Source organism: Mus musculus, chromosome 7 (genome assembly GCF_000001635.26).
Source record: "Mus musculus strain C57BL/6J chromosome 7, GRCm38.p6 C57BL/6J".
NCBI lineage: Eukaryota > Metazoa > Chordata > Mammalia > Rodentia > Muridae > Mus > Mus musculus.
In genome coordinates this window covers 106,155,876-106,183,005 of record NC_000073.6, presented here as the reverse complement: position 1 = coordinate 106,183,005, position 27,130 = coordinate 106,155,876, and the positions used below count along the sequence as shown (strand labels likewise).

Here is a 27,130-nt window from a genome sequence, read left to right as displayed (position 1 = left end):
AAGTTACATATTTGCTGAGAACATAGCAGAAAATATGTTCCCATTTCAAAGTGGGGATTTTGAGGAAAGAGTAAAGAAAAGCAAGCAGAAATCCACAAGGGAAAATTCCAAGACTTCTAGTTCTGTATCTAGTGTATAAAGTATAGGCATACTTACTCTCAAAGGACTTCTATGTATCCAGCCCTCCAGCTCTACTGCCTGGAATGTACAGTTCTTACTTATTCTACGCCCACTTTCTGTATGGAGCACCCATTGGCAGATATCTCATGCCTCAGATATCTTCAACAAATTGGGAAAATGTAGTATACATTTTTAAGGAAGATTCACATAGATTCTTACATTGAATCCAACAGCTTTCACTCACACCAACAATGAAAGTGTTCCCCTTTCTCTGAATCCTCACCAGCATTTCTTGTGATTTGTATTTTGACTTTGGCCATTCTCACTGTCTTACAATGAAATCAAAAGTAGATTTACTTTACGTTTCCCTGACAGTTAAAGATATTTATATTTTTTAGAACTATACCTTGGTCATTTGTATTTCTTCTTCTATGAAGTTTGTTTTGCTCCATACCTTATTCTGCAATAGGGCTGTTTTCTTGGTGTTTAGTGTTTTAATGCTTTATATATTCTAGGCAGTAACCCTCTGTCAGATTCAAAATTGATGAAAACTTTCCCCTTCTTTCTGTTTTTCCATCATCATGGTGTTCTTTGCTATCCAGAAGTTTTTAGTCTCAAGAGGTCCTGACTGTCTATTTTGATCTTAATGTCTGTGGCACCACAGTCATTGTTCAGAATGTCCTTATTTATGCCTATGCATTGAGGTGCATTTTCTGCATTCTCCTCTGTTGAAATCAGATTATCAAGTTTTGGTGATTAAGTATTTTCACTTGACACAAAGTGGGGTCATATGGGAAACTGAGGAAGGGATTTCAATTTGAGAATTACCTCTTTCATATTTGCCTGTGGTTGTCTGTCGATCGGGCATTTTCTGAAAAATGATCTATATAGGAGGACCCAGCCACTATTATCATTGTCACTGCAGGACTAGTGACTCTAGATTATATAATAAAATACCTGAGCAAGCCATGAGGAACAAGACAATAAGTAACACTCCTCCATGCTTTCACTTCAGTTCTTCCTTCTAAGTTCCTACTTAATTTACTCAATAATGATCTGTAATGAAAAATTGTAAGCCAAATAAACTGGTCCCTCTTCAAGTTGGCTTCATTCAGTATTTTACCAAGGCAACAGAGAAGCAAACTAGGACACAGCTTTTCTTTTCCAATTTTTTAATTGGATATTTTATTTACTTACATTTCAAATGTTATCCCCTTTCCCAGTTTCCCCTCTGCAAACACCCTATGAAATCCCCCCTTACCCTGCTTCTATGAAGGTGTTCCACCACCCATCCACTTTGGCCTCACTGCCCTAGCATTCCTTTACACTGGGGCATTATACCTTCACAGGACCAAGGGCTTTCCTTCCCATTGATGCCAGATAGGACCCTTCAGCTCCTTCAGTCCTTCCCCTAACTCATCCACTGGGGTTCCAACCCTCAGTCAGATGTTTGGCTGTGAGAATCCATGTCTGTATTGGTCAAGATCTGGCAGACCATCTCAGAGGACAGCTGTACCAGGCTCCAGTCAGCAAGCACTTCTTGGCATCAGCAATAGTGTCTGGATTTGGTGTCTGCATGTGGCCTAGATTCCTAGGTTGGGCAGTTTCTGGATGGCCTTTCCTTCAGTCTCTGCTCCAATCTTTGTCCCTGTATTTTCTTTAGACTTGATCAATTCAGGGTTAAAATTTTGAAGATAGTTGGGTGGCCCCATCGCTCAATTAGGGAGTCATGCTTAACCTCTGGATATGGTCTTGACAAGTTCTCCTTCCCCTTTGTGGGGTATTTCAGCTGCCATCCCCTTTAGGTCCTGAGGGACTCTTGCTTTCCTGGCATCTGGGACTTTCTGGTTGTTATCTCCAAATAAAACCAGATACACTAAAACTTATAGAGGAGAAAGTGAAGAAGAGCCTTGAACACATGGGCACAAGAGAAAAATTCCTGAACAGAACACAAATAGCTTATGCTCTAAGATCAAGAAGGGGTTCAAAATACTCATTGGAGGAAATACAGAGACAAAGTTTGGGCCAGAAACAGAAGGAAAGGCCATCCATTGACTGTCCTACCTGAGGATCCATCCCATATACAGTTACCAAATCCAGACACTATTCTGGATGCCAACAAGTGCTTACTGAAAGGAGCCTGATTAGTTGTCTCCTGAGAGGCTCTGCCAGTGCCTGACAAATACAGAAGTAGATGTTGACAGCCATCCATCAGAATGAGCACAGGGTCCTCAATGGAGGAGCTAGAGAAAGCACTGAAGGAACTGAAGGGGTTTGCAGACCCATAGGAGGGACAACAATATGAACCAACCATTACCCCCAGAGCTCCCAGGGACTAAACCACCACCTAAAGGGTTGGGACCCATGTCTATAGCCACATATGTAGCAGAGGATGGCCTTGTGGGACATCAATGAAAGGAGAGGCTCTTAGTCTTGTGAAAGCTTGACTCACCAGTGTAGGGGAATGTCAGGATAGGGAAGCTGGAGTGGGTAGATTAGTGAAATGGGGGGGGGAGTGATGGGACAGGGGAGTTTGGGGAGGAGAAATGAGGAAAGTAGATAAAATTTGCAATGTAAATGAAGAAAATCTCTAATTAAAAAAAAAAAAAGAACTGCAAGGACAAAAACTGGAGAAGAGACTGAGGGAAAGGCAGTCCAGTGACAGGCTCAACTTGGAATCCATCTCAAGAGGAGGTTTCAAGGTCTGATATTATAACTGATGTTATGGTGTCCTTACAGACAGGAGCCTAAGATGACTGTGCTCTGAGAGGCTCATCCAGCAGCTGACTGAGACTGATGCATATATTTATACCCAGCTATTGGACTGAAGTAAGGGAGCCCTGTGGTTGAATTAGGGAAAGGCTAGAAGAAGTTGAGGAGGAAGGCGACTCCATAGGAAGACCAGCACTCTCAACTAACCTGGAATCCTGACATCTCTCAGACACTGAGCCACTAACCAGGCAGCAAGCATCAGTTTGTCTGAGGCCCCTGAAACATATACAGCAGAGGACTGCCTGGTCTGGCCTCAATGGGAGAAGATGCACCTAAACCTGCGTAGACTTGAGGGCTCAGGAAATAGGGAGGCTGGTGGGAGGGAGCATCCTCTTAAAGACTGGGGGTGGCGGGAGAGGGAAGGGATGAGGATCTGTGTGTGAGGGTGGACCTGGAAGGGGACTATAAAAAAATAAAAGCAATATGAAAAATAAAGAAAGATAGAAATACATCATAGTCCAATAGTATATCTTAGCATTGGTCAATACCTTAGTTATGTTTTATCAGTCTACAAATATATTTCTCCATTATCTGGCCATTTAGCAACACTATTAAGAATTAAGATCAAATAAATTTTATTCAATAGAAACATCTGTTTTTGGACCACTCAGAGCTGGTCTTGTACTGAAATCTTAAGGGCTTTAAAAATATTTTTAGTTTACATTTACTTATTCAGGGTGTGTGTGTGTGTGTGTGTGTGTGTGTGTGTGTGTGTGTGTGTGTAAGCACAGCACACTGTGGAAGTCAAGAGGATAACAACTGTAGGAGTTAGTTCTCTTTTTCTACCACATGGGTTCTAGGAATAGAACTCAGGGTATGTTGGGTTGCTAGTGCCTTTAACTGCTGAACCATCTTCCTGGCCTTCTTGAAGTGTTTTTAAGGGTATTATTAACTAACATTAAATGAAATCTTTCTAAACCCAGGCTCATGGCATTTACCTGAGAAGAGTGAATGAAGACTTTTGTTCCATATTGCTGGTATTAGAGATGCTGGCTGGAGTCTAAGCTCCAGGCTTTGTTAATGAAAGAAACTCTAAAGACAGGAGTAGGAGAGAAAATGTGTTGAAGGAAGCCTGAGGAATGTGAGGGAAAGGGGGCAAAGTGGTTTCTCTATTAATAAAATTGTCCTCTCAAAGGAAACATACAAGTTAAAGATTTTTTTCTTTATTGTGACTATGCTAGATAAGCTCTTCCAGGTAAAAAAACAAAACATCCAAACTTATATATTGAGTCTGCTAGAACTGGAAAGCCCTAAGCAATGATAATGCAGAGTCATAAGATAGAGAGCTTTGTAGTGGAGAAGCATGCCATAAAATGACTAATACCTGGACCTATACCTTGGTGTTTATTACTCTTTGGGTTGAAATTGAAAAATACAATGTAAAAATGTGGATTGACTGTTTATGAATGAAAAGGGAACACCAAGCCCTCCCTGAATGTACAAGATGCCAGGAGGTCCTAAAATCTCATGATCAAACAAACATATCACTGACAAGTTTGGGCAAGCATGAAGAAGCATTCCTTGGAAACCCCCAATGCCAAGAAAAACACACACACAAAAAAAGCAAAAACAGTTGTAACTTGCATGAACATAGGCAAAGTTGAAACTGCTTAAGCATATAATAGATAGAGATATAGAAATTGAGAGGGGAAAGGGAATAGAGAGGGGAAGAAGTGAGGGAGAGATTTGGCATACAAAACTGGCATCCTTGGTCATGTCTTCTATTGCCTTGGCTTATTTTTTTTAAATCTCTGCTTACTTTTCTTGCATAAGGATTTGGTGCATTGTGGGAAGTCATAGAAATAATGATGCTCCTTTATGTCCTCACAGAGCTAGCCATATTTACTATATGAGGAAGGAAATATTTAGTCTGATCATGACTTCCGATGCTTCCCACGTCCTTAGTCTTTTCAAAGAGGTCTGGATTAAACCAACAAGACTGGTGTTGTATGCCAGATACAAAATCTAAAAATTGTGACTATTCAAATTTATCAAATGTGGGTGCAGAGAGATGTTTAAAGGGGACCTATGTTTGCCTCTGAGACTCACAACTGCCTATAACTCCAAATCCAAGGGATCCAATGAGCTGGCCTCTGTGGGACATGGACACAAACACAGACATGAAAACAGTCATGAACAGATACATGCACATACTCCCCCAAACACACACACACACACACACACACACACACACACACACGAAGGAAAAAATTATCAAATGTTTGGGTCAAAGAAACAATGTTCTTAGAGACTTGTTGAGAGTATATGAAATCCATTGATTCATCTTGCTATTTTAAAACATACTCACTTGCATTCACAATTAATATAAGGAAGTTCTTCAAAACTCTCCCATACATCGGCCATGACTCTGTGAGTGTGTACTAAACATTTAAATGGTTCTAGCACTACTCTTCTGAGCAGTTTAGAAATATATCAAAGATAGGAAAAAATTGAGTTTGAACTCAGGTCAAAAAATTCAGGTGAATGCTAGTGCTACTATGTTCTGGCCTCCTGAATTTTAGCCAAGTAATTGAAGCTTTCTATGCCTTTGTTTTCTAATCCAAAATGATGATAGTAACAATACCTATCACCTAGGAATACTATGAGGATAAAATGAATTACCTACATATATCTTAAAAGAGCCTCTAAAACATAAAAAGTACTAGCAAATGGTAGCCAGTAGAGATTTGATACAATTACTATAGTTTGAATAAAGTTTAGATTCTATTCAAAGTGGTAGATTTAGCATTATTCTTGTACTTTTCATGGCTTGTTACTCCTAACATTTATAGGGTACATAGTCTCATTCTGCATTGTATTCAGACTGGCCTTGCATGTGGTAGGGAGAGGAAGTGGGTGGTTCTACAGCTAGAACATGAAAGGCCTGTAGCTTTTACCCAGATGTGTTTCACTCTATCTTGAACTTGAGATGCCATGCCAAAAAAAAAAAGAAAGAAAGAAAGAAAGAAAGAAAGAAAGAAAGAAAGAAAGAAAGAAAGAAAAGAAAAGAAAAGAAAAGAAAAGAAAAGAAAAGAAAAGAAAAGAAAAGAGAAAAAATAAAATAAAACCCAACTATCTTGAGGTCATGATGTTAAGAAGAACTCACATTACCCCATCTTGAGAAGCCTCATGGAAGAAAAGAAAGATGCCCTCCATAAAAGTCACCTTATTTGTGGCCCTATATATCATGCCATTAACCCTACAAAAACTACAGATTTGTGAACCTCATATATGGTTGCTTTCAGTTGTATTATTATAAAACATATAACAATTTTATCAGTTTTTTCTGCTTCTTTTTTGTACATATTTTTATCTATATGTAACTGATGGCTCGAGAGGAACTAGGTGCAGCATCAAAGAAGCCCAAAATAATAGGCAAAAGGGTGGACAGGTAACCAAAATGGTTGTGTTCAATGGGGTAGTTCAGCCCTCTGGGCTGGAGAGTTCAGGGTATGCCAGCAAGCAAGCCAGGAGGGCCCTATAACTGGTAGGAGCTGAGGGACTCAGAGAGAATTTGTAGGTCACAGTCTGTTTCTGCTATGTTAAATAGGCATCTCAGCCTTTTGTTCAAGGTTTGAAACCTAAGAATAGGACAACTTTGTGAGGTTGTTTACCTTCAACTTTTACCTGGGTTCTGAGTCACAGCATCTTTAACACTGAGCTAGTTTACCATCTCTAACTCTCAATCTTGTGCGAGTTATCTTTTTAGTTTACTTGGACAAAGAGTAACGTTTATACAAATAAACTACAGAATTAATATATAAGCAAATATTATGGTTAGAATAAGGCAACTTACCCTCTATTGTCTATACTGTGTAGTATCCTTCAACAATTAAGTGAGTCAACTCCAAAGTTTTTGTTCTCATGTGTTTGATATCTTTTCTTTTTTATACAATTTGAAATGTAGCCAGCATGTTTACAGATAAAGATTAGATCCAGACCTTTCAGAATTCATCTGCCTGTTGTCAGCAACCTTTTTTTGTGGTCTGAAGATAACTCAGTAGTTATCATTCTTTCTGCAGTGACTGCTCAAGGGCTTCCACCTGTTTCGCAGTGTTCTCTTGTATTTCTTTAAGTGAGTTATTAATGCCCTTCTTAAAATCCTCTACCAGCATTATGAGATATGATTTTAAATCTGAGTCTTGCTTTTCAGGTGTGTTGGGGTATCCAGGACTCGTTGAGGTGAAAGTGCTGGGTTCTGATGATGGTGAGCAGTCTTGGTCTCTGTTAGTAAAATTCTTATATTTGCCTTTCACCATCTGGTAATCTCTGGCATTAGTTGTTATACCTATCTCTGGCTGGAGTTTGTTTCTCCTATAATTCTGTTAGCCTCTGTCAGCACTCCTGGGAGTCCAACTCTCTCCTGAGTCTCAGTGGTCAGAGTACCCTCTGCTGGCCACCTCTCCTCTGATGGGGAAGGAGTGCAGATGTCTGGAGCTCAGATCTGCTTCCTGGCTGAAGATGGCCTGTCTCAGAAGCTATGTTGCTTCTGCAGTCCGCAGGTTTTCCTGTGCAGATTGGGCTCTGATGGACCCAGGATATAAGATGGCTCTCTCTCCTGCTCAGGCTGTTAGAGCTGTCCCTGGCAGGCACCTCTCCTCTGGTGGGGTAGGAGCACAGGGGTCTGGCACTCAGATCTGCTTCCTGGCTGAAATGATAGCCCGAAACGGGGTCTGTCCTAGAAGCTATGTTGCTTCTGCCATCTGCAGGCTTTCCTATGCAAACTGGGCTCTGAAGGACTCAGAATACAAGATCAGGGATTCTCTTTTAATTTTAAAATTATTTTAAGAAGTAGCTTGGTCTTCATGCAGAACTCCTACAAGTGGGAGCAGGGGCTGTTACTGACTTGTCACCTGCCTTTAACACACTTCCGATCAACCCCGGGGTCACGGGTGAGTGGAGCACAGCATCAGCTCCAAAGAATCATGGAGGGTCTTATGCCTGCAGGAACCCCGCCCGACCAGAGGCTGGGATCTGTTCGGGTCCGGGCCACCCCCGCCATCTTCCTTTTGAGCCCAGCAGAGGCCACTAAGGACTCCAGAGTGCTCTCCACACCACAGGGCATCAGGCTCACCTCGGGAACACGGGTGAGTGGAATGCAACACCAGCTCCAAAGAATTGCGGAGGGTCTTGTGCCAGCATTAATTGGAACAAAGGAACCCTGCAGGACCAGAGGCTGGGATTCATTAAGGTCAGGGCCAGTCCCTCCATCCTCTGTATGAACCCGGCCAAGGGCATCTAGGGCACCAGAGGACTCTCCATGCCACAGGACCCCTAGGACACCCAGGACTTCCTGATCACCTGAGAGAACGTAGGTGATAGAAGCAACAAAACTTCTAGGTTAGGGTCCTGTCAGGGCTTCATCCTCAGCCAGGAGGCAGAGCTGAGACCCAGAGCCCTGGGCACATTTCTTGCCAGAGGAGAGTCAGCCTACAGGGAGAGTTCTGACCCCAGAAGTCAGGAGGTGGATCAGAGCTCCAGACTGCTGGAGACCAACATGGAAAGAGGAGAGCTTGCCTGCAGAGAGTGCTCTGACCATTGGAACTCAGGAGAGACTTGGACTACCAGGAGTGCTGACAGAGGCTAAAAGAATCACAGGAGGATAAAGCTCCAACCAGAGACAACTTGAACAATAACATCAGAGATCTCCAGATGGCAAAAGGCAAACATAAGAATCTTACTAACAGAAACCAAGAACACTGGGCATCATCAGAACCCAGTACGCCCACCACAACGAGTCCTGGATACCCTAACTCATCCGAAAAGCAAGAAGCAGATTTAAAATCATATCTCATGATGGTGGTAGAAGATCTTAAGAACGGCATTAATAACTCACTTAAAGAAATACAAGAGAACACTGCTAAAGAGGTAGAAGCCCTTAAAGAGGAAGCACAAAAATTCCTCAAGGAATTACAGGAGAATACTGCTAAACAAGTAGAAGCCCTTAAAGAGGAAATACAAAAATCCCCCAAGGAATTACAGGAGAACACTGCTAAACAAATAGAAGTCCTTAAAGAACTACAGGCAAACACTGCTAAACAGATAGGAGAAACACAAAAATCCCTTAAAGAATTACAGGAAATCACAACCAAACAGGCAATGGGATTGAACAATCCATCCAAGATCTAAAAAGGGAAATAGAAACAATAAAGAAAACACAAAGGGAGACAAATCTGGAGATAGAAACCCTAGAAAATAAATCAGGAACCATATATGCGAACATAAGCAACAGAATACAAGAGATGGAAGAGAAAATCTCAGGTGCAGAAGATTCCATAGGGAACATGGACACAACAATAAAAGAAAATGCAAAAAGATCCTAACTAAAAACATCCAGGAAATCCAGGACACAATGAGAAGACCAAACCTACAGATAATAGGAGATGAGAATGAAGGTTTTCAACTTAAAGGACCAGCAAATATCTTCAACAAAATTATAGAAGGAAACTTCCCATACCTAAAGAAAGAGATGCCCATGAACATACAAGAATCCTACAAAATTCCAAGTAGACTGGACCAGAAGAGAAATTCATCTGGACACATAATAATCAGAACAACAAATGCACTAAATAAAAACAGAATATTAAAAGCAGTAAGGGAAAAACGTCAAGTAACATATAAAGGCAGACCTACTAGAATTACTCCAGACTCCTCACCAGAAAGTATGAAAGCCAGAAGATCCTGGACAGGTGTTATACAGACACTAAGAGAACACAAATGCCAGCCCAGGCTACTATACCCAGCAAAACTCTCAATTACCATAGATGGAGAAACCGCAGTATTCCATGACAAAACCAAACTCACACAACATCTTCCCATGAATCCAGCCCTTCAAAGGATAATAAATGGAAAACACCAACACAAAGATGGAAATTACACCCTAGAAAAAGGAAGGAAGTAATGCTTTAACAAATCTGAAAGCAGAGAGCCACAAGAACAGATTCCCATTTAACAACAAAAATGACAGGAAACACCAATTACTATTCTTTGATTTCTCTTAACATGGACTCAATTCCCCAATAAAAAGATATAGACTAACAAACTGACTACACAAACAGGACCCAACATCTTGCTGCTTACAAGAAACCAACCTCAGTGATAAAGACAGACACTACCTCAGAGTAAAAGGCTTGAAAACAATTTTCCAAAAAAATGGTCCAAAGAAACAAGCTGGAGTAGCGATTCTAATATCCAATAAAATTGACTTCCAACACAAAAAAGACAAGGAGGGACACTTCATACTCATCAAAGGTAAAATCTTCCAAGAGGAAGTCTTAATTCTGAATATCTATGCTGCAAATGCAAGGGCAGCCACATTCATTAAAGAAACTTTATTAAAGCTCAAAGCACACATTACACCTCACACAATAATAGTGGGAGACTTCAACACCCAACTTTGAACAATGGACAGATCTGGGAATCAGAATCTTAACATAGACACATGGACACTAACAGACATTATTAAACAAATGGATTTAACAGATATCTACAAAACACTTTATCCTAAAACAAAAGGATATACCCTCTTCTCAGCACTTCATGGTATCTTCTCCAAAATTGACCATATATTTGGTCAAAACACGGGCCTCAACAGATACAAAAATATTGAAATCATCCCATGTATCCTATCAGATCACCAAAGACTAAGGTTGATCTTCAATAACAGCATAAATACTAGAAAGCCAACGTTCACATGGAAACTGAACAACACTCTACTAAATACCTTGGTCAAGGAGGAAATAAAGAAAGAAATTAAAGACTTTTTAGAGTTTAATGAAAATGAAGCCACAACATACCCAAACTTATGGGACACAATGAGGCAGTCCTAAGAGGAAAAGCATAGCCCTGAGTGTCTCCCAAAAGAAACTAGAGAGAGCATACACTAGCAGTCTGACAACACATCTAGAAGCTCTAGAATGAAAGGAAGGAATTTCACCCAAGAGAGATGTCAGGAAATAATCAAAATTATGGCTGAATACAACCAAGCGGAAACAAAAAGAACTATTCAAAGAATCAACCAAACCAGGAGCTGGTTCTTTGAGAAAATCAACATGATACATAAACAATTTTCCAGACTAACTAGAGGGCACAGGGACAGTATCCTAATTAACAAAATCAGAAATAAAAAAGGAGACCCACCAACAGATCCTGAGGAACACCACGACATCATCAGATCCTACGACAAAAGGCTATACTCAACAAAACTGGAAAACCTGGATGAAATGGACAATTTCCTAGAGAGATACCAGGTACCAAAGTTAAATCAGGATCAGATTAACGATATTAACAGTCCCATCATCCCTAAAGAAAGAAAAGCAGTCATTAATAGTCTCCCAACCAAAAAAAGCCCAGAACCAGATGGGTTTAGGGTAGAGTTCTATCAGGCCTTCAAAGAACACCTAATTCCAACTCTCTTCAAACTATTCCACAAATTAGAAACAGAAGGTACTCTACCCAATTCATTCTATGAAGCCACAATTACTCTGAAACTTAACCTCACAAAGATCCAGCAAAGAAAGAGAACTTCAGACCAATTTCCCTTATGAATATTGATGCAAAAATACTCAATAAAATCCTTGCAAACTGAATCCAAGAACACATCAAAACAATCATCCTTCCTGACTAAGTAGGCTTCATCCCAGGGGTGCAGAAATGGTCTAATATATGGAAATCCATCAACATAATCCACTATATAAACAAACTCAAAAACAAAAACACATGATCATCCTTTTAGATGCTAGGAAAGCATTTGACAAAATCCAGCACCCCTTCATGATAAATGTCATGTAAAGATCAGGAATTCAAGGCCCATACATAAACGTAATAAAAGCAACATACAGCAAACCAGTAGCCAACATCAAACTAAATGGAGAGAAGCTGGAAGCAATCCCAGTAAAATCATGGACTAGACAAGGCTGCCCACCTTCTCTCTAACTATTCAATATAGTACTTTAAGTTCTAGCCAGAGCAATTTGAAAACAAAAGGAGATCAAGGGAATACAAATTGGAAAGGAAGATGTCAAAATTTCCTTCTTTGCAGATGATATGATAGTATATATAAGTGACCCTAAAAATTCCACCAGAGAACTCCTAAACCTGATAAACAGCTTCAGTACAGTAGCTAGATATAAAATTAACTCAAACAAATCAGTGACCTTTCTCTACACAAAGGATAAACAGGATGAGAAAGAAATTAGTGAAACAACACCTTTCACAATTGTCACAAATAATATAAAATACCTTGGTGTGACTCTAACTAAGGAAGTGAAAGATCTGTGTGATAAGAACTTCAAGTCTCTAAAGAAAGAAATCTAAGAATATCTCAGAAGATGGAAAGATCTCCCATGCTCATGGATTGGCAGGATTAATATAGTAAAAATGGCTATCCTGCCGAAAGCAATCTATACATTCAATGCAATCCCCATCAATATCCCAACTAAATTCTTCACTGAGTTAGAAAGGGCAATTTGAAAATTCATCTGGAATAACAAATCACCTAGGATAGCAAAAACTATTCTCAACAATAAAAGAACCTCTGCTGTAATCACCATGCCTTACCTCAAGCTGTACTACAGAGCAATTGTGATAAAAACTGCATGGTACTGGTACAACGACAGACAGGTAAATCAATGGAATAGAATTGAAGACCAAGAAATGAACTCACACACCTATGGTCACTTGATCTTCAACAGTGAACTAAAACCATCCAGTGGAAAAAGGACAGCATTTTCAACAAATGTTGCTGGCACAACTGGTGGATATCATGTAGAAGACTGAGAATTGATCCATTCTTATCTCCTTGTACAAATCTCAAGTCAATGTGGATCAAAGATCTCCATATAAAACCAGAGACTCAGAAATTTATAGAGGAGAAAGTGTGGGAAAATTCCTAAACAGAACAGCAATGGCCTATGCTGTAAGATCAAGAATCAACAAATGGGACCTCTTAAAATTGCAAGCTTCTTCGGTGAAGTAGCTGGATATAAAATTAACTCAAACAAGTCAATGGCCTTTCTCTACAAAAAGAATAAACAGGCTGAGAAAGAAATTAGGGAAGCAACACCATTCTCAATAGTCACAAATAATATAAAATATCTTGGCATGACTCTAACTAAGGAAGTGAAAGATCTGTATGATAAAAACTTCAAGTCTCTGAAGAAAGACATTAAAACAGATCTCAGAAGATGGAAAGATCTCCCATGCTCATGGATTGGCAGGATCAACATTGTAAAAATGGCTATCTTGCCAAAAGCATTCTACAGATTCAATGCAATCCCTATCAAAATTCCGACTCAATTCTTCAACGAATTAGAAAGAGCAATCTGTAAATTCGTCTGGAATAACAAAAAAATCTAGGATAGCAAAAACTCTTCTCAAGGACAAAAGTACCTCTGGTGGAATCACCATGCCTGACCTAAAGCTTTACTACAAAGCAATTGTGATAAAAACTGCATGGTACTGCTATAGTGACAGACAAGTAGACCAATGGAATAGAATTGAAGATGCAGAAATGAACCCACACACCTATGGTCAATTGATCTTCGACAAGGGAGCTAAAACCATCCAGTGGAAGAAAGACAGCATTTTCAACAAATGGTGCTGGCACAACTGGTTGTTATCATGTAGAAGAATGCGAATTGATCCATTCCTATCTCCTTGTACTAAGGTCAAATCTAAGTGGATCAAGGAACTTCACATAAAACCAGAGACACTGAAACTTATAGAGGAGAAAGTGGGGAAAAGCCTTGAAGATATGGGCACAGGGGATAAATTCCTGAATAGAACAGCAATGGCTTGTGCTGTAAGATCGAGAATTGACAAATGGGACCTCATGAAACTCCAAAGCTTCTGCAAGGCAAAAGACACCGTCAATAAGACAAAAAGACCACCAACAGATTGGGAAAGGATCTTTACCTATCCTAAATCAGATAGGGGACTAATATCCAATATATATAAAGAACTCAAGAAGGTGGACTCCAGAAAATCAAATAACCCCATTAAAAATGGGGCTCAGAGCTGAAAAAGCATTCTCACCTGAGGAATACGGAATGGCTGAGAAGCACCTGAAAAAATGTTCAACATCCTTAATCATCAGGGAAATGCAAATCAAAACAACCCTGAGATTCCACCACATACCAGTCAGAATGGCTAAGATCAAAAATTCAGGTGAGAGCAGATGTTGGCTAGCATGTGGAAAAAGAGGAACACTCCTCCATTGTTGGTGGGAGTGCAAGCTTGTACAACCACTCTGGAAATCAGTCTGGAGGTTCCTCAGAAAATTGGACATAGTACCACCAGAAGATCCCACAATACCTCTCCTGGGCATATATCCAGAAGATGTCCCAACCGGTAAGAAGGACACATGCTCCACTATGTTCATAGCAGCCTTATTTATAATAGCCAGAAGCTGGAAAGAACCCAGATGCCCCTCAACAGAGGAATGGATACAAAAAATGTGGTACATTTACACAATGGAGTACTACTCAGCTATTAAAAAGAATGAATTCATGAAATTCCTAGGCAAATGGTTGGACCTGGAGGGCATTATCCTGAGAGAGGTAACACAATCACAAAAGAACTCAAATAATATGTACTCACTGATAAGTGGATATTAGCCCAGAAACTTAGTATAGAGAGATATACGGTACAATTTGCAAAACACATGAAACTGAAGAAGAACGAAGACCAAAGTGTGGACACTTTGCCCCTTCTTAGAATTGTAAACAATCACCTATGGAAGGAGTTACAGAGACAAAGTTTGGAGCTGAGACAAAAGGATGGACCATCAAGAGACTGCCATATCCAGGGATCCATCCCATAAATTCGCCTCCAAATGATGACACCATTGCATACACTAGCAAGCGTTTGGTGCAAGGTCCGTGATATAGCCGTCTCTTGTGAGACTAGGCCGGGGCCTAACAAACACAGAAGTGGATGCTCACAGTCAACTATTGGATGGATCACAGGGCCCCCAAGGAGGAGCTAGAGAAAGTATCCAAGGAGATAAAGGGATCTGCAACCCTATAGGTAGAACAACATTATGAACTAACCAGTACCCTGGAGCTCTTGACTGTAGCTGCATATGTATCAAAAGATGGCCTAGTAGGCCATCACTGGAAAGAGAGGCCCACTGGACAGGCAAACTTTATATGCCCCAGTACAGGGGAATGCCAGGGCCAAAAAATGGGAATGGGTGGGTAGGGGAGTGGGGGGGGGTGTAGGAGGCTTTGGGATAGCATTGGAAATGTAATTGAGGAAAATACATAATTAAAAAAAAAGAAAAGAAAATAGCAAATGATAAAAAAAAATTGCAAGCTTCTGTAGGGCAAAAGATACTGTCAATAAGACAAAAAGGCCACCAACAGATTGGGAAAGGATTTTTACCAATCCTAAATCTGATAGGGGATTAATATCCAATATATACAAAGAGATCAAGAAGATGGACTCCAGAACAGAGCTAAACAAAGAATTTTCAACTGAGGAATACCAAAGGGCTGAGAAGCACTTGAAAAAATGTTCAATATCCTTAATCATCAGGGATATGCAAATCAAACAACCCTGAGATTCCACCTCACACCAGTCAGAATTGCTAGGATCAAAAATTCAGGTGACAGCAGATGCTGGTGAGGATATGGAGAAAGAGGAACACTCCTCCATTGCTGGTGGGATTGCAAGCTGGTACAATCACTCTGAAAAACAGTCTGGTGGTTCCTCAGAAAACTGGACATAGTACTACTACTAGACCAGCAATACCTCTCCTGGGCATATACCCAGAAAATGTTCCAACTAGTAATTATGACACATGTTCTACTATGTTCATAGCAGCCCTATTTATAATAACCAGAAGGTGGAATGTACCCAACATAGGAATGAATATAGAAAATGTGGTACATTTACACAATGGAGTACTACTCAGCTATTAAAATCAATGACTTTATGAAATTCTTGGGCAAATGGATATATCTGGAAAATAACATCCTGAGGGAGGGAACCCAATCTCAAAAAACTCACTTGATATGCACTCACTGATAAGTGGATATTAGCCCAGAAACCTAAAATACCCAAGATACAACTTCCAAAACACAAGAAAATCAAGAAGGAAGACCAACACATGGATACTTCATTCCTCCTTAGAATACGGAATAAAATATCCATTGAAGGAGTTGCGGAGACAAAGTTTGGAGCTAAGACGAAAGGTTAGACTATCCAGAGACTGCCCCTCCCGGTGGTCCATCCCATAATCAGCCACCAAATGCAGACACTATCGCATATGCCAGCAAGATTTTGCTGAAGGGACCCTGATATATCTCTCTCCTGTGAGACTTTGCCAGTGACTGGCAAATACAGAAGTGGACGCTTACAGTCATCTATAGGATGGAACACAGTCCCCCAATATAGGAGTTAGAGAAAGTACCCAAGAGCTGAAAGGGTCTGCAACCCAATAGGTAGAACAACAATATGAACTAATCTGTACCCCCAGACCTTGTATCTCTAGCTGCATATGTAACAGAAGATGGCATAGTTGGCCATCATTGGGAAGAGAGGCCCCTAGGTCTAGCAAACTTTATATGCCCCAGTAGAGTGGAACACCAGGGCCAAGAAATGGAAGTGAGTGGGTAGGGGAACGGGTCAGGTGGAAGGTATAGGGGACTTTTAGGATAGCATTTGAAATGTAAATGAAGAAAATATCTAATAAAAATGTGGGAGAAAAAACATTTTCTCCTTTTGGGCTGTCTTGTCTAGAGTCAACAGGAGAGGCTATGCCGAGACTTACTACAACCTGATAAACCAGAGCTGATTGATATCTGTGGGTGACCCCCCTTTCTGAAGAGAAAGAGAGGAGGAGTGAATGGGGAGAGAGGAAGGAATAAGAGGAGAGGAGGGAGAGAAAACTAAGTTTGGGTATAAGATTAATTAATTAAAATATAAAAATGAAAAAGTACGTTGAGTTATAATGTAATTACATCATTTCCTCTTTTCTTTTTTTCCCCTCTAAACTCTCCCATTTACCCAGCTTTTACTCTCTTTCAAATGCATGGCATCTTTTTCTTAATGTGTGTGTGTATACATGTGTGTGTGTTCATAATATATGTTATATATTATAATATCATATATTATGCATGTGTATATATATTTACATATACCACATACACACACACATATATATATTCTAGGCTCCCCGAAAAACAGCTACCTAGCACTAGCTTGCTTCTCTGCCTGCCAGATAGAGCAAGGAACTAGACATATAAGAACTACTCAGCTGGCATTCCCCCTCTGTCTCTTACTCTTACTCTCCCTCGCCTTCACCCCTGTCATTTACACTTACTGTCCCTCACCCTTCCCCTCCCCCTCCATCTTCTCTATTTCTTCCTCACGTTCCCAGCCAATCTCTTTTGGTCCTCTCTCTCTCTTTCTACCCTTCTTTGTCCCTCTTTCTCTGCCTCTACCCCTTTCGAGGTAAGTTCTCTGCTCCCTGACTCCCTACCCCCAGTACTATTATATATATATATATATATATATATATATTATAAAATACCCTTTTATACTAGGCCTGTCACATGTCAATTTTTCCTCAGGGGATAATGTTGTGCTAGAATGTTGTGCTAAGGGACTCCATCTCACTGAAGTATATTGCATTTTTTTAAGACACAACAACCCATGTTAGTATCCAACAAAAGAGCTTATGCTGAGAACACCCAGGAGAGGCTTCATACACACGAAATGGTTTTAAAATACACTTGAACAATTACACATGATGAAACATTAGTAATTCACATTTCTAGCAAGACAGCTGATGATTTCTAAGGTCAGGACACAAACAAAGCTAACTACAATTTGTTCCCCCACAGAGCCATGGCAACAGCAAAGTGTTTCACTGATGAGCCTCAGCTACAAAGCAGAAGGAAGCACAATCTCCAGGAGATGCTGACAGAAGTGGGACTGTCTGTTGACTACTGGTTACCTAAGCTTCAGGAAGATCTGGGTGTCACCTCGGCCCAGGCCTTACAATATTTAGACAGGAATGACCTCCAGAAGCTGAAGTCCCAGACAACACACACATGGGAGAAAAGGGCGCTGGAGAAGTTACTGGACTTCTCACAGCCAAACAGTGTTGCAGAGCTACAGGAGACTCCAAGGGAGATGAAAAAGAACAGGCAGAGGCAGGCAGGACAAGCACTGCAGGCTCTGAAAGCCTTGCAGTCAGAAGGGAAGCACAGAGAGGAAGAGGCAGTGAGGAGAAAAGAAGCAGAGCTGAGACAAGCAATGGAGATCCCTGAGGAGTGCTGGCCAACGGCTGAAGTGTCCCTAAAAGACATCACTGAAATAATGGAGAGACATCTCAGTCACATGGAACGGACCCTGGCTCACAGTCCAAACCTCTCAGATGGAGACCTGGTAAGATGGGCATCTGGAGGGCTGGCTCTGCAGGGAATTTATAAGACCAACCACCCAAGAAGCCTGATTCAGAAGAGAGAAGAGCTACTCAGTGTCCCTAAGCAGTTCTCACTTGTTGGCCCAGAACATGGCACCGAAATAAAAACGATGGAATTTTCATCTTTTCACGAACAAGCCATGTTTACAGAGACTATAAAGATGATGGGTTTCAGTTCAACCTCCTTGGTTAAAGGCGAAGGATGGGGATTTAGTCTAGAAGCTGGTATAGATCAAAACGAACAGACAGCATCTGAGAATACACACCAATCCCATTCAGAGCAAACTTATTTTTGCTCAGCCAGGTTCAGCTACATCCCATTGGCCACGTGCCATTTTCACATCAATGATCTTGAACTCTCCAATGCTGCTCTCCAGGAACTAAAAACTATTGAAGAACTCCTGGAGCAGACAACAGACCACCGAGATGGACTACCCTTACTAAGGCACAGGGCTGAAAACTTTTTCCATAGGTTTGGCTCTCATGCTAACCAAGGCCCTCTGCAACTGGGTGGAATCTACTGCTGGAAAGCCATTTCAGAAGGTTTCAAAAGTGAGCACTTGGCTGATGTAAAGCAGCAAACAAGAGAGTCTTTGAATATTTACATTATGGGCAGTTATAGTGGCTTTGGAGTTAAAGTCGGTGCAAGTGTTAATATAGCAAACTCAAATTCAGAAACAGCATCATTCAGTACAACTCATCTACACTCTCAAACCAAGGTACAACTATCTGTAGCCCAGATAGGTGGACCAGCAGAAGCAGATGGAATTGCCCAGTGGACAGCTGGCCTTGTAGTTAGCAATCAAACCTGGTCTGTCATTGATAGGGAACTGCAGTTGGTACCTATTTGGGACATCATCCTGTCTAGCCACAGAACTGATTTTAAGAATGCTCTTCAAGTGGCTAACTGCCTAAAAGACAACTACACTGCTCTGACTGAACTAGATGCCCAGATTCAAGAGGGGGAAGAATTTCTGACTGCTAGAAAAGAAGCTAAGCTTTTCATAGAGGATGTGAAATGCTGGGAGGTTTCTGATCCTGAAGAACAACTTACAAAGTTATTAGATTTTATGCAAACATTGAGTCAAAAAATAAAAAGTTATAACATTTGGATTAATACATGTCTCACTGATTGGGATCTGCAGAATTTTCTAATAAATACTGTAAAGTTCTGCAAAACTTCACCCACTTATAAAACTCAGTTTATTAAATCTCAGTTGTGCAGCCTTCTAGAACCTCATGTCTACAAAGTTACAAACTTTCCTGAGGCACACTCCATCATACAGTGGATCAATCAGTCAGAGTATGGGGAAGAGCAAGTCAAAATCACCTCATTTTCTGAATTCATTAAGACCTTAAAGAAAACCCACAAATACCTGATGGAAGTGAATTTCAAAAATGAGGCCCCAGAAACAGTGGAAGAAGCAGAAAGAACGGCTACATATGAGGTCACCACAGCTCTCAGCTCCTTCTTGAAGTACCTCAAAGAAACAGAACAGCCAGACATGCAGCTGCTGCTGCTTTCCATTGCAGCTGGTGCAGGCTATCAGTTGGTAAACAGTATTTTTCAGCATCTTCTGGGGTGTGATGAGTTAAACTTCCTCTTGGATCAAATGCAAAGTAACCAACACAAATACCAAGAGCTTAAAAATATTTGCAACTACAGAGCCCAGGCATTCCTGGTGCTCACAGCTCTAAGAACCACAGTTGAAATCACAGATATTTCTACAGAAGAGAAAAGACAACGTTTGGCATTAATTAAACAACATATGGGGACACTGTTGTCTGAAGAAGTTGCACATGTTCTCACAAAACATGGAGAACATCATGACTGGGAAAGTCTGGAGAATGATTTGAGACTACTCATTGAGGGGGACTATAAAGCCACCACCCATTACTTACAAATGGATGAGGTAAAAAAACAATTGCAAAGTCTCTGCCATGGAAAGAAACAGACCTATAAACAAAAAAGTAATGAAAACATCACAAAAGGAATGATAGAAAATGGACCTTTCCTGAAATTACTCCAACGTCTAGGCCTAGACAATTACTATCCAAAAAGGATGAGCAGAGCTGACTTCCATCTGATCTATAAGACCTCTGTGTACAATTCACAGCCAAGGTCTGAAAAGGAGCTTCCATTCTATTTCCTACAAAAGCTACTGATGTTGGATTATGGGTTCAGACATCTGATAGTCAAAGATGATGAAAACATAAAAAAACAAATCTCCATAGGTTCCTCCAATCACGAAAATGAAGATATTGATCCATATGACGATGTCATTATAGACAATGATAGTCCTGGCTATCCTTCAGCCACTGAGTCCTGGCCCCACATTCACCCATTGGATATCCAGATGACCATTTTACACTGTGCAGATGATCTTACCAGGCAATATATTTTCTCTAAACTTTCCATTTGTCATTATGCACTCCCCCTTGTGGTACCAAATCCCAACACTTCTCAGATTGAATTTTATCTTTGGTCTCTCAGACAAATTAGGAAAAGTTGGCAAGATGCAAGTAAATCTCCACAGGACAAGAGCTACAGTCACAGAAATCAGCAGATGTGTCGTGTCTCTACCCCCATTGTGTCCTTCATTAGAGTTGGAAATGACCTCTCTGCTTCCAAATCTCAGATCATGAACTCTCTTCTCAGTAAACGTAAACATGACGTGTTTTTTCACAGACACTGCAAAGGAAGCAACAAACACTGTCTCCTGATGCAGGGAGTGGTGGAAATCTGCTGGTTCTGTCCTGCCGGCCAAGGTGAGGACACGTTTGAAAATTGTCTGACCTTCACCAGTCTTCATGGAGATGCAAAGGAACACACCCAACAACTCAGCTTCCTCCAACATGTCTCTTCTATCATTGTGGTCCTCATGTCAGTTTCTGATAACAATAAAGAAAACCAAAAGCTTGTCAGACACCTCTGGCAGTCATCAACACCTTTGATCTGCTTGATTGATGACAAAGAAAAGGCCATAGCAAATACTTCTGGTAAAAGAATGAGAATTGGCATCAAGAATAGAAATGAGGCAGAATTAACAGAGGAGCTCACCAATGCCATCAAACATTTTCTAGAGCTCTCTAACACTGTTCTCAGTTTAGAGGACTGTTCACAGACAGCTAGAGAGCTAGGATTCATTATTGATGAAGACCAGAGAGACTGCAAGGAAGCCAAAGAAAAGGCTCAGACTGTAATGGCCCTCCTGGAGGAATACAAGTTATCTCAGACAAAAGAAAATTTACTACCCCTTCAAGGACAACTTTGGCACCTTTGGTGTAAGAAAGACAAAGAATTCTATCATCTGAGAGAAAAGGGGAATCGGAGCATCGAACAACACAAGAGTGAGATTGAAACACATAAAAGAAAAATTCGACGTCAACAGTTGGAAAAAGCCTTTCCTCTCAATGATTTAATGCGCTCTGTTCTCGAACTCCTCCAAGACTATTCAGAAACACATAACAAACTCTACGTTTTGCAGTGGCTCACTCTGTTTTTTGACAACCTGACAATAGATCACCTGGACAAATTACATGAAAGGCAGAGATCTTTGTGGTTAAGGATACAAACAGAAAAGCAAAGAGCACAGAAGAGCAACTCTGTGCAGAATCAGATAGAAGCCATCTCCACAGAGATTCATAACTGTACTTTAGGAATTGAGCACCTTCTCCGAGAAGTTGGCCAGATCTATGAAGCTCTGGAAGAAACTTCCTCCTCTAGAGATAGCCTTTTTCTCTGCCTCCCTCAAATTGCTGCAGACCTGATGATAGCTGGTGTTCCCATTGAGCTGATGGACGGGGATGCTTCATATGTGCCTCTAAAGTGGGTAGCAGCTATTTTTGACAAGATCACAGAGAAAGTTGGAGACAAAAGGCTGTTTGTTCTCTCTGTCCTTGGCCTGCAGAGCTCAGGGAAGTCTACCCTACTGAATGCCCTGTTTGGCCTACAGTTCACAGTCAGTGCAGGCAGGTGTACCAAGGGGGCCTACATGCAGCTCCTGAAGGTGGAAGAGACATTCACAGAAGAACTTGGCTTTAATTATGTGCTTGTTATAGACACAGAAGGACTTCGAGCTCCAGAACTCAACAACAAATCCCAGAATTGGGACCATGAGTTGGCAACATTAGTCATTGGCCTTGGAAACTTGACTCTGATCAATATTTTTGGGGAGAATCCCTCAGACATTCAGGACATTCTACAAATATCTGTTCAAGCATTTCTGAGAATGAAACAAGTGAAAATCTCCCCCAGTTGCCTCTTTGTCCATCAGAATGTGGGAGAAGTTACAGCAAAAGACCAAACTATGGAAGGACGGAGGAGACTGGAGCAGAAACTGGATGAAATGACTGCATTGGCTGCTGAGTTGGAAGAGTGTTCCAACATAACCCGCTTCAGTGATGTAATTAAGTTTGATGCCAATCGACATGTCTACTACTTTGCTCACCTATGGGATGGCAATCCCCCAATGGCTCCTCCCAATCCTCGCTATAGCTACAATGTCCAGGAACTAAGGAATGAAATTCTTTCAACTGCCCAGCAGGAATCTAGGGGAAGGATCTTGAAAATATCAGATTTCAAATTCAGAGTTCAAGATTTGTGGAAAGCCCTTGTCAGTGAAAACTTCATTTTCAGTTTCAGGAACACCCAAGAGGTCATAGCCATGAGCAAACTGGAAACAAAGTATAATGAATGGACCTGGGAGCTAAGGAGTCATGTACTGGACTTACAGAATCAGCTTGACAATCAGATTCAAAATGGAAAAATCCTGACACTCACATCTAATTTACTAGAGGAACCACTTAGCAGGAAACTTAAAACCATCAAAGAAGAATTTGACAAATATTTTGAAGAAGACCCAGATTGTGAAATATTGGTTCAGTGGAAAGCAAATTTTGAACACAAGTTACTAATCCTTAAAGATTCACTTATTTCAGACACCAGACAGAAATGCAATGAACATATCAGTCTTAAAAATAGCCAAGAAATACTTGATAACCAAAAGTCACAATATGAAAATCAGTTGTTAGAGAGGAGCAGAAAGTTAGCTTTAAATTTGAAGGGTAAGGAATTAAGTGATGAAGAGTTGCATGAGAAATTCAGGCAACTTTGGACAAGTTGGATTTATGATGTATCTTCCAATGTTCCTCATGTCACAGAGCCTAACATTGATTTGGACTCTGAAAATATCCTTCTGGAATATTTCAAGAAGGACAAAAATATTGTGGAAAGACTAAAAATAAAGTCTCAAGGAAAGTTTGAAATCATGTATGACAAACATATTCAAATGAAAAAGAAATACCTTTTACTTAGAAAGAGTTTAGAAACCTGTCATGTTGAATCCATCAAAAAGACAACCAACAACATTCAGTTAAAATTTACAGAAACACTTACAAACATTTGGAAACAAAAGCGTGATTACAGTCAGAATTACTTTCATGAAATCTTGAGGATCATAGAAAATGAGCTGAAATCTGAACCCTGTGAGGGAGACTACACATTTACCAAAGACTACATCATTGACTTATCCTTGTACTTATTCCAAAGAGCATCCAAGGATTTCAAGAAAATGCACGCGGCATTCAAGACTGCAAATGACCCTGTGAACTATCTGGAGAGAAAGAAAGATGATTTCTTTATGAGTTTTAAGATCTCCTGCCAAGGTGCCACTTCAATCACTTCCTTTGTTGACTTCCTATGGCTCAAGCTCACTCCTGCTATCTCTGTCAGCATATGGAAAATAATGGTTCAAAAAATAGCTGGAGACATGCGAGCCACCTGCCCTGAATTCAATGGAAACAGAGCTAACCTGGAGATACATATTCTCTACTCTCTAGCAGAAGAAGAAAAATTTGATAAATACTGGAAATACATTCAAAAGCCAGAGGAATTTTTCAGGGATTATATTAGAGACCACATTAAAAGATACTGTTCAGAAAAAGAGAGTGAAAAAATAAAAACTTTTTTAAACATAAGCTTAGGTGACATCAAGAATACTATCCTGTCTGCCATTCATAACTCCACAAAGGTAGCTAAAGCTAAAGGCAGCACTGCATCTCACTGGCTGGATTTGTTCTGTGACCACCTAGGGAGCAACCTGGTCTTCCCAAGGAAAGACCTGGTAAGCATAGAGCACCAGGAGCTAATGGATACTGAGTTCCTCAAAGAAGCCATGAGCAAAGCTTTGGATCCTGCAATGAGGGAAGTAGAAGAGGATTGTTCAAGTAAGCACATAGATGAAATTGTTCCTGACATTGAGAAAATTCTCTCTGAACATCTCTGTGGCTGTTGGAAACAGTGTCCTTTTTGTAAGGCAATTTGTACAAACACCATTCCCCAGCATGAAGGAGACCACAGTGTGCCATTCCACCGTCCTCAGGCTGTCAGTGGTTGGCATTGGCATAAAACAGACCAGTTCCACATTAATGTTTGTACTAGTAGTGTAGCAAGTAATATTTCCTTCATTTTAGATGGCTTCCGGGAATTCCCACTCAAGAAATATCGAGAAGCAGGAGGTGATTATGCCACATGGAGCATCACCCCAGACTCATCTACCCAGCCATATTGGAAATGGTTTGTCTGTCATTTCAGATCAAACCTAGAAGAGAATTATGGCAAAAAATTTACAGGGAAAGGTAGTCTTCCAGATTTATGGACCAAAATCACAAAGCAAGAAGTCCTGAATGACTTAAAAAAATAATAACTGCCACAGACAGAACACTAGATGGGCCACAGAAATTTTACTTCAGCCAAGGGAGCCTAATGGAGAACACCATGCAGGAGGATCTGCAGTAGACATTTGAGCTTCCTCGATATGGCCCACTCTATTGGGCAATTTTTCTGCAGACCAATATGAAGTTAAACTTTCATAAAATAAGACTGTTTAGATGAATTAATGATTTTATAGAATTTCTGAGTTGATTTAAATAGTTTTAGGCACTAGGGTTAATGATAGAAAGTTTAAGGAGATGGCTTAATTTGTTCTGCTAAATAGATATGATAAAGTTAGAATTAAGAGCAGAATGTGACCTTTCCCTTGTAGGATAATGAGAGCTACATAGGTTTGAAAAGGAGTACAGTGAGCTTTCATGCATTGCAAGTATGTGATTGTACTTGGAAGAAGAAAATAGGCTTGGGACAAGTTAATGCTCAAAACATTCATTCTAGGTTGGGTCTGAGTTCCTGGATTTTGTGATCTAGAGACATAGTCACAGGTTTTGGTGGGCACCATAAAAAGGCAAGGTAATAAACAAGGAGTAAATAATTCGATTATTAGTATAGAATAGAGAATAGATGATTCTCCAGTATAGCTGAACAAGACTACAAAAATAAGATGTAAGAGAGATTGTTCCTTCGTAAATACAGATTGATCACCATCTAAGCATATGGAAAACTTGCTACTGTAGACTTGGCTTGCTTAAACATTGTTAATCAATAACAAAAAAATTATAGCTTTAGGTTTGCTATGGAGAAAAAGATGAGAGAACGTTAGATGAGAAATGCTTAGGTATGAGTTTCAAAAGAGAAATACACAATCAATGCTCCTGTTGTAATCTCTTGTGTGATGATTTTATTGTCTTATTGAAGAACATGTGTTTTGTGATTGTTTTTAGAAAACTTGCAACTTATGGCTATGAAGTAATTTTTGTCAAACATAGAGAACTTTGTCTTAGATGGTGTTAAAAGGCTAAGAGAACAATAAAGATGTTAGAGCTCACTTGTTGGAGCTTGCTTCATCCTCCAAGTGTATGAGCATGTGCCAGCTTTACATTGTATACAATCACACATGCCCTCTTTGGATCATTGACATAGCTAGTCTTCAACATCCTCATACAAATTGAAGTTGCATTATAAATTAAATAAGTAAAAATAAATTAGCTACTATTGCAAGACTTGAAGATTTTCTATGAAAATGATTTTACTTCTCTCTGATTTATTATCTAATGCTTTATTCATATATACTAAATATGTTAATGATCTATTGTTTTGATTTTTTTTTTTTTGCTTTGGTTGTTTTCTGTTTTTGTTCTTATGGAAGAGTATTGTTCTCCTGTATTTCTTATTTTTTGTTTTTTATTGTTTGTTTTGTTTTTATTTGAAAGAAATAAAAATAATAGTAATAAAATTGTATTGGTAGGGAAATGAAGAGGATTTGAAAGGAATTGGGAGAGAGGGAAATCATGATCAAAATATAGCATTTGAACCCCTCAAAGATTACAGAGACTGAGCCACCAACAATACATGGGCTGGTGTTCGGCCCTCTGGCAAACATGTAGCAGAGGTTTGACTTGTCTGGCCTCAATGGGAGAGAATGCACCTAATTCTGAAGAGACTTGACACCTGAGGGTGCGGGATACTAGTAGGGGATGAGGTGAAGGTGAATGGGTGAGTGGACGATCAAACCCTCTGGGGCAAAAGGGAGGGGGAATGGGTTAAAGATCTCGGCGATGGGGAGCCATAAAGGAGACAACATTTGGAATATAAATAAATGAAATAATTTAATAATAATTTTAACAAATGAAAGAGGGAAGAAAAAGAGAAAAGGATTTTTGTTTTTGTTTTTGTTTTGTTTTGTTTTGTTTTTTCAAGACAGGGTTTCTCTGTATAGCCCTGGTTGTCCTAGAACTCACTCTGTAGACCAGGCTGGCCTCGAACTCAGAAATCCACCTGCCTCTGCCTCCCGGGTGCTGGGATTAAAGGCATGCGCCACCACGCCCAGCAGGTTTTCTTTTTTTAAGAGTATTTATTTTATTATATATAAGTACACTGTAGCTCTCTTATAAATGATTGTGATCCACCAT

The 27,130-nt window shown here is 40.2% G+C and overlaps 1 protein-coding gene across 3 annotated transcripts in view; it reads left to right on the top strand.

The window, feature by feature from the left end:
• Gvin1 (GTPase, very large interferon inducible 1) overlaps positions 1-26,471 on the top strand; it is a 58,806-nt gene extending 32,335 nt beyond the window's left edge. Inside the window, exons 2-4 of one of the 3 annotated variants that reach the window (NM_029000.3) lie at positions 7,046-7,099; positions 7,840-7,979; positions 17,742-26,471. In NM_029000.3, coding sequence (NP_083276.2) covers positions 17,746-25,029 — 7,284 coding nt within the window. In that variant the 5' untranslated portion in view covers positions 7,046-7,099; positions 7,840-7,979; positions 17,742-17,745 and the 3' untranslated portion in view covers positions 25,030-26,471. Of the gene's footprint in view, positions 1-7,045; positions 7,100-7,839; positions 7,980-17,741 lie in introns of those variants that run through there. The other 2 variants (XM_017312356.1, NM_001039160.2) reach the window with 2 other exon arrangements.
• The last annotated feature ends 659 nt before the right edge of the window (positions 26,472-27,130 follow it).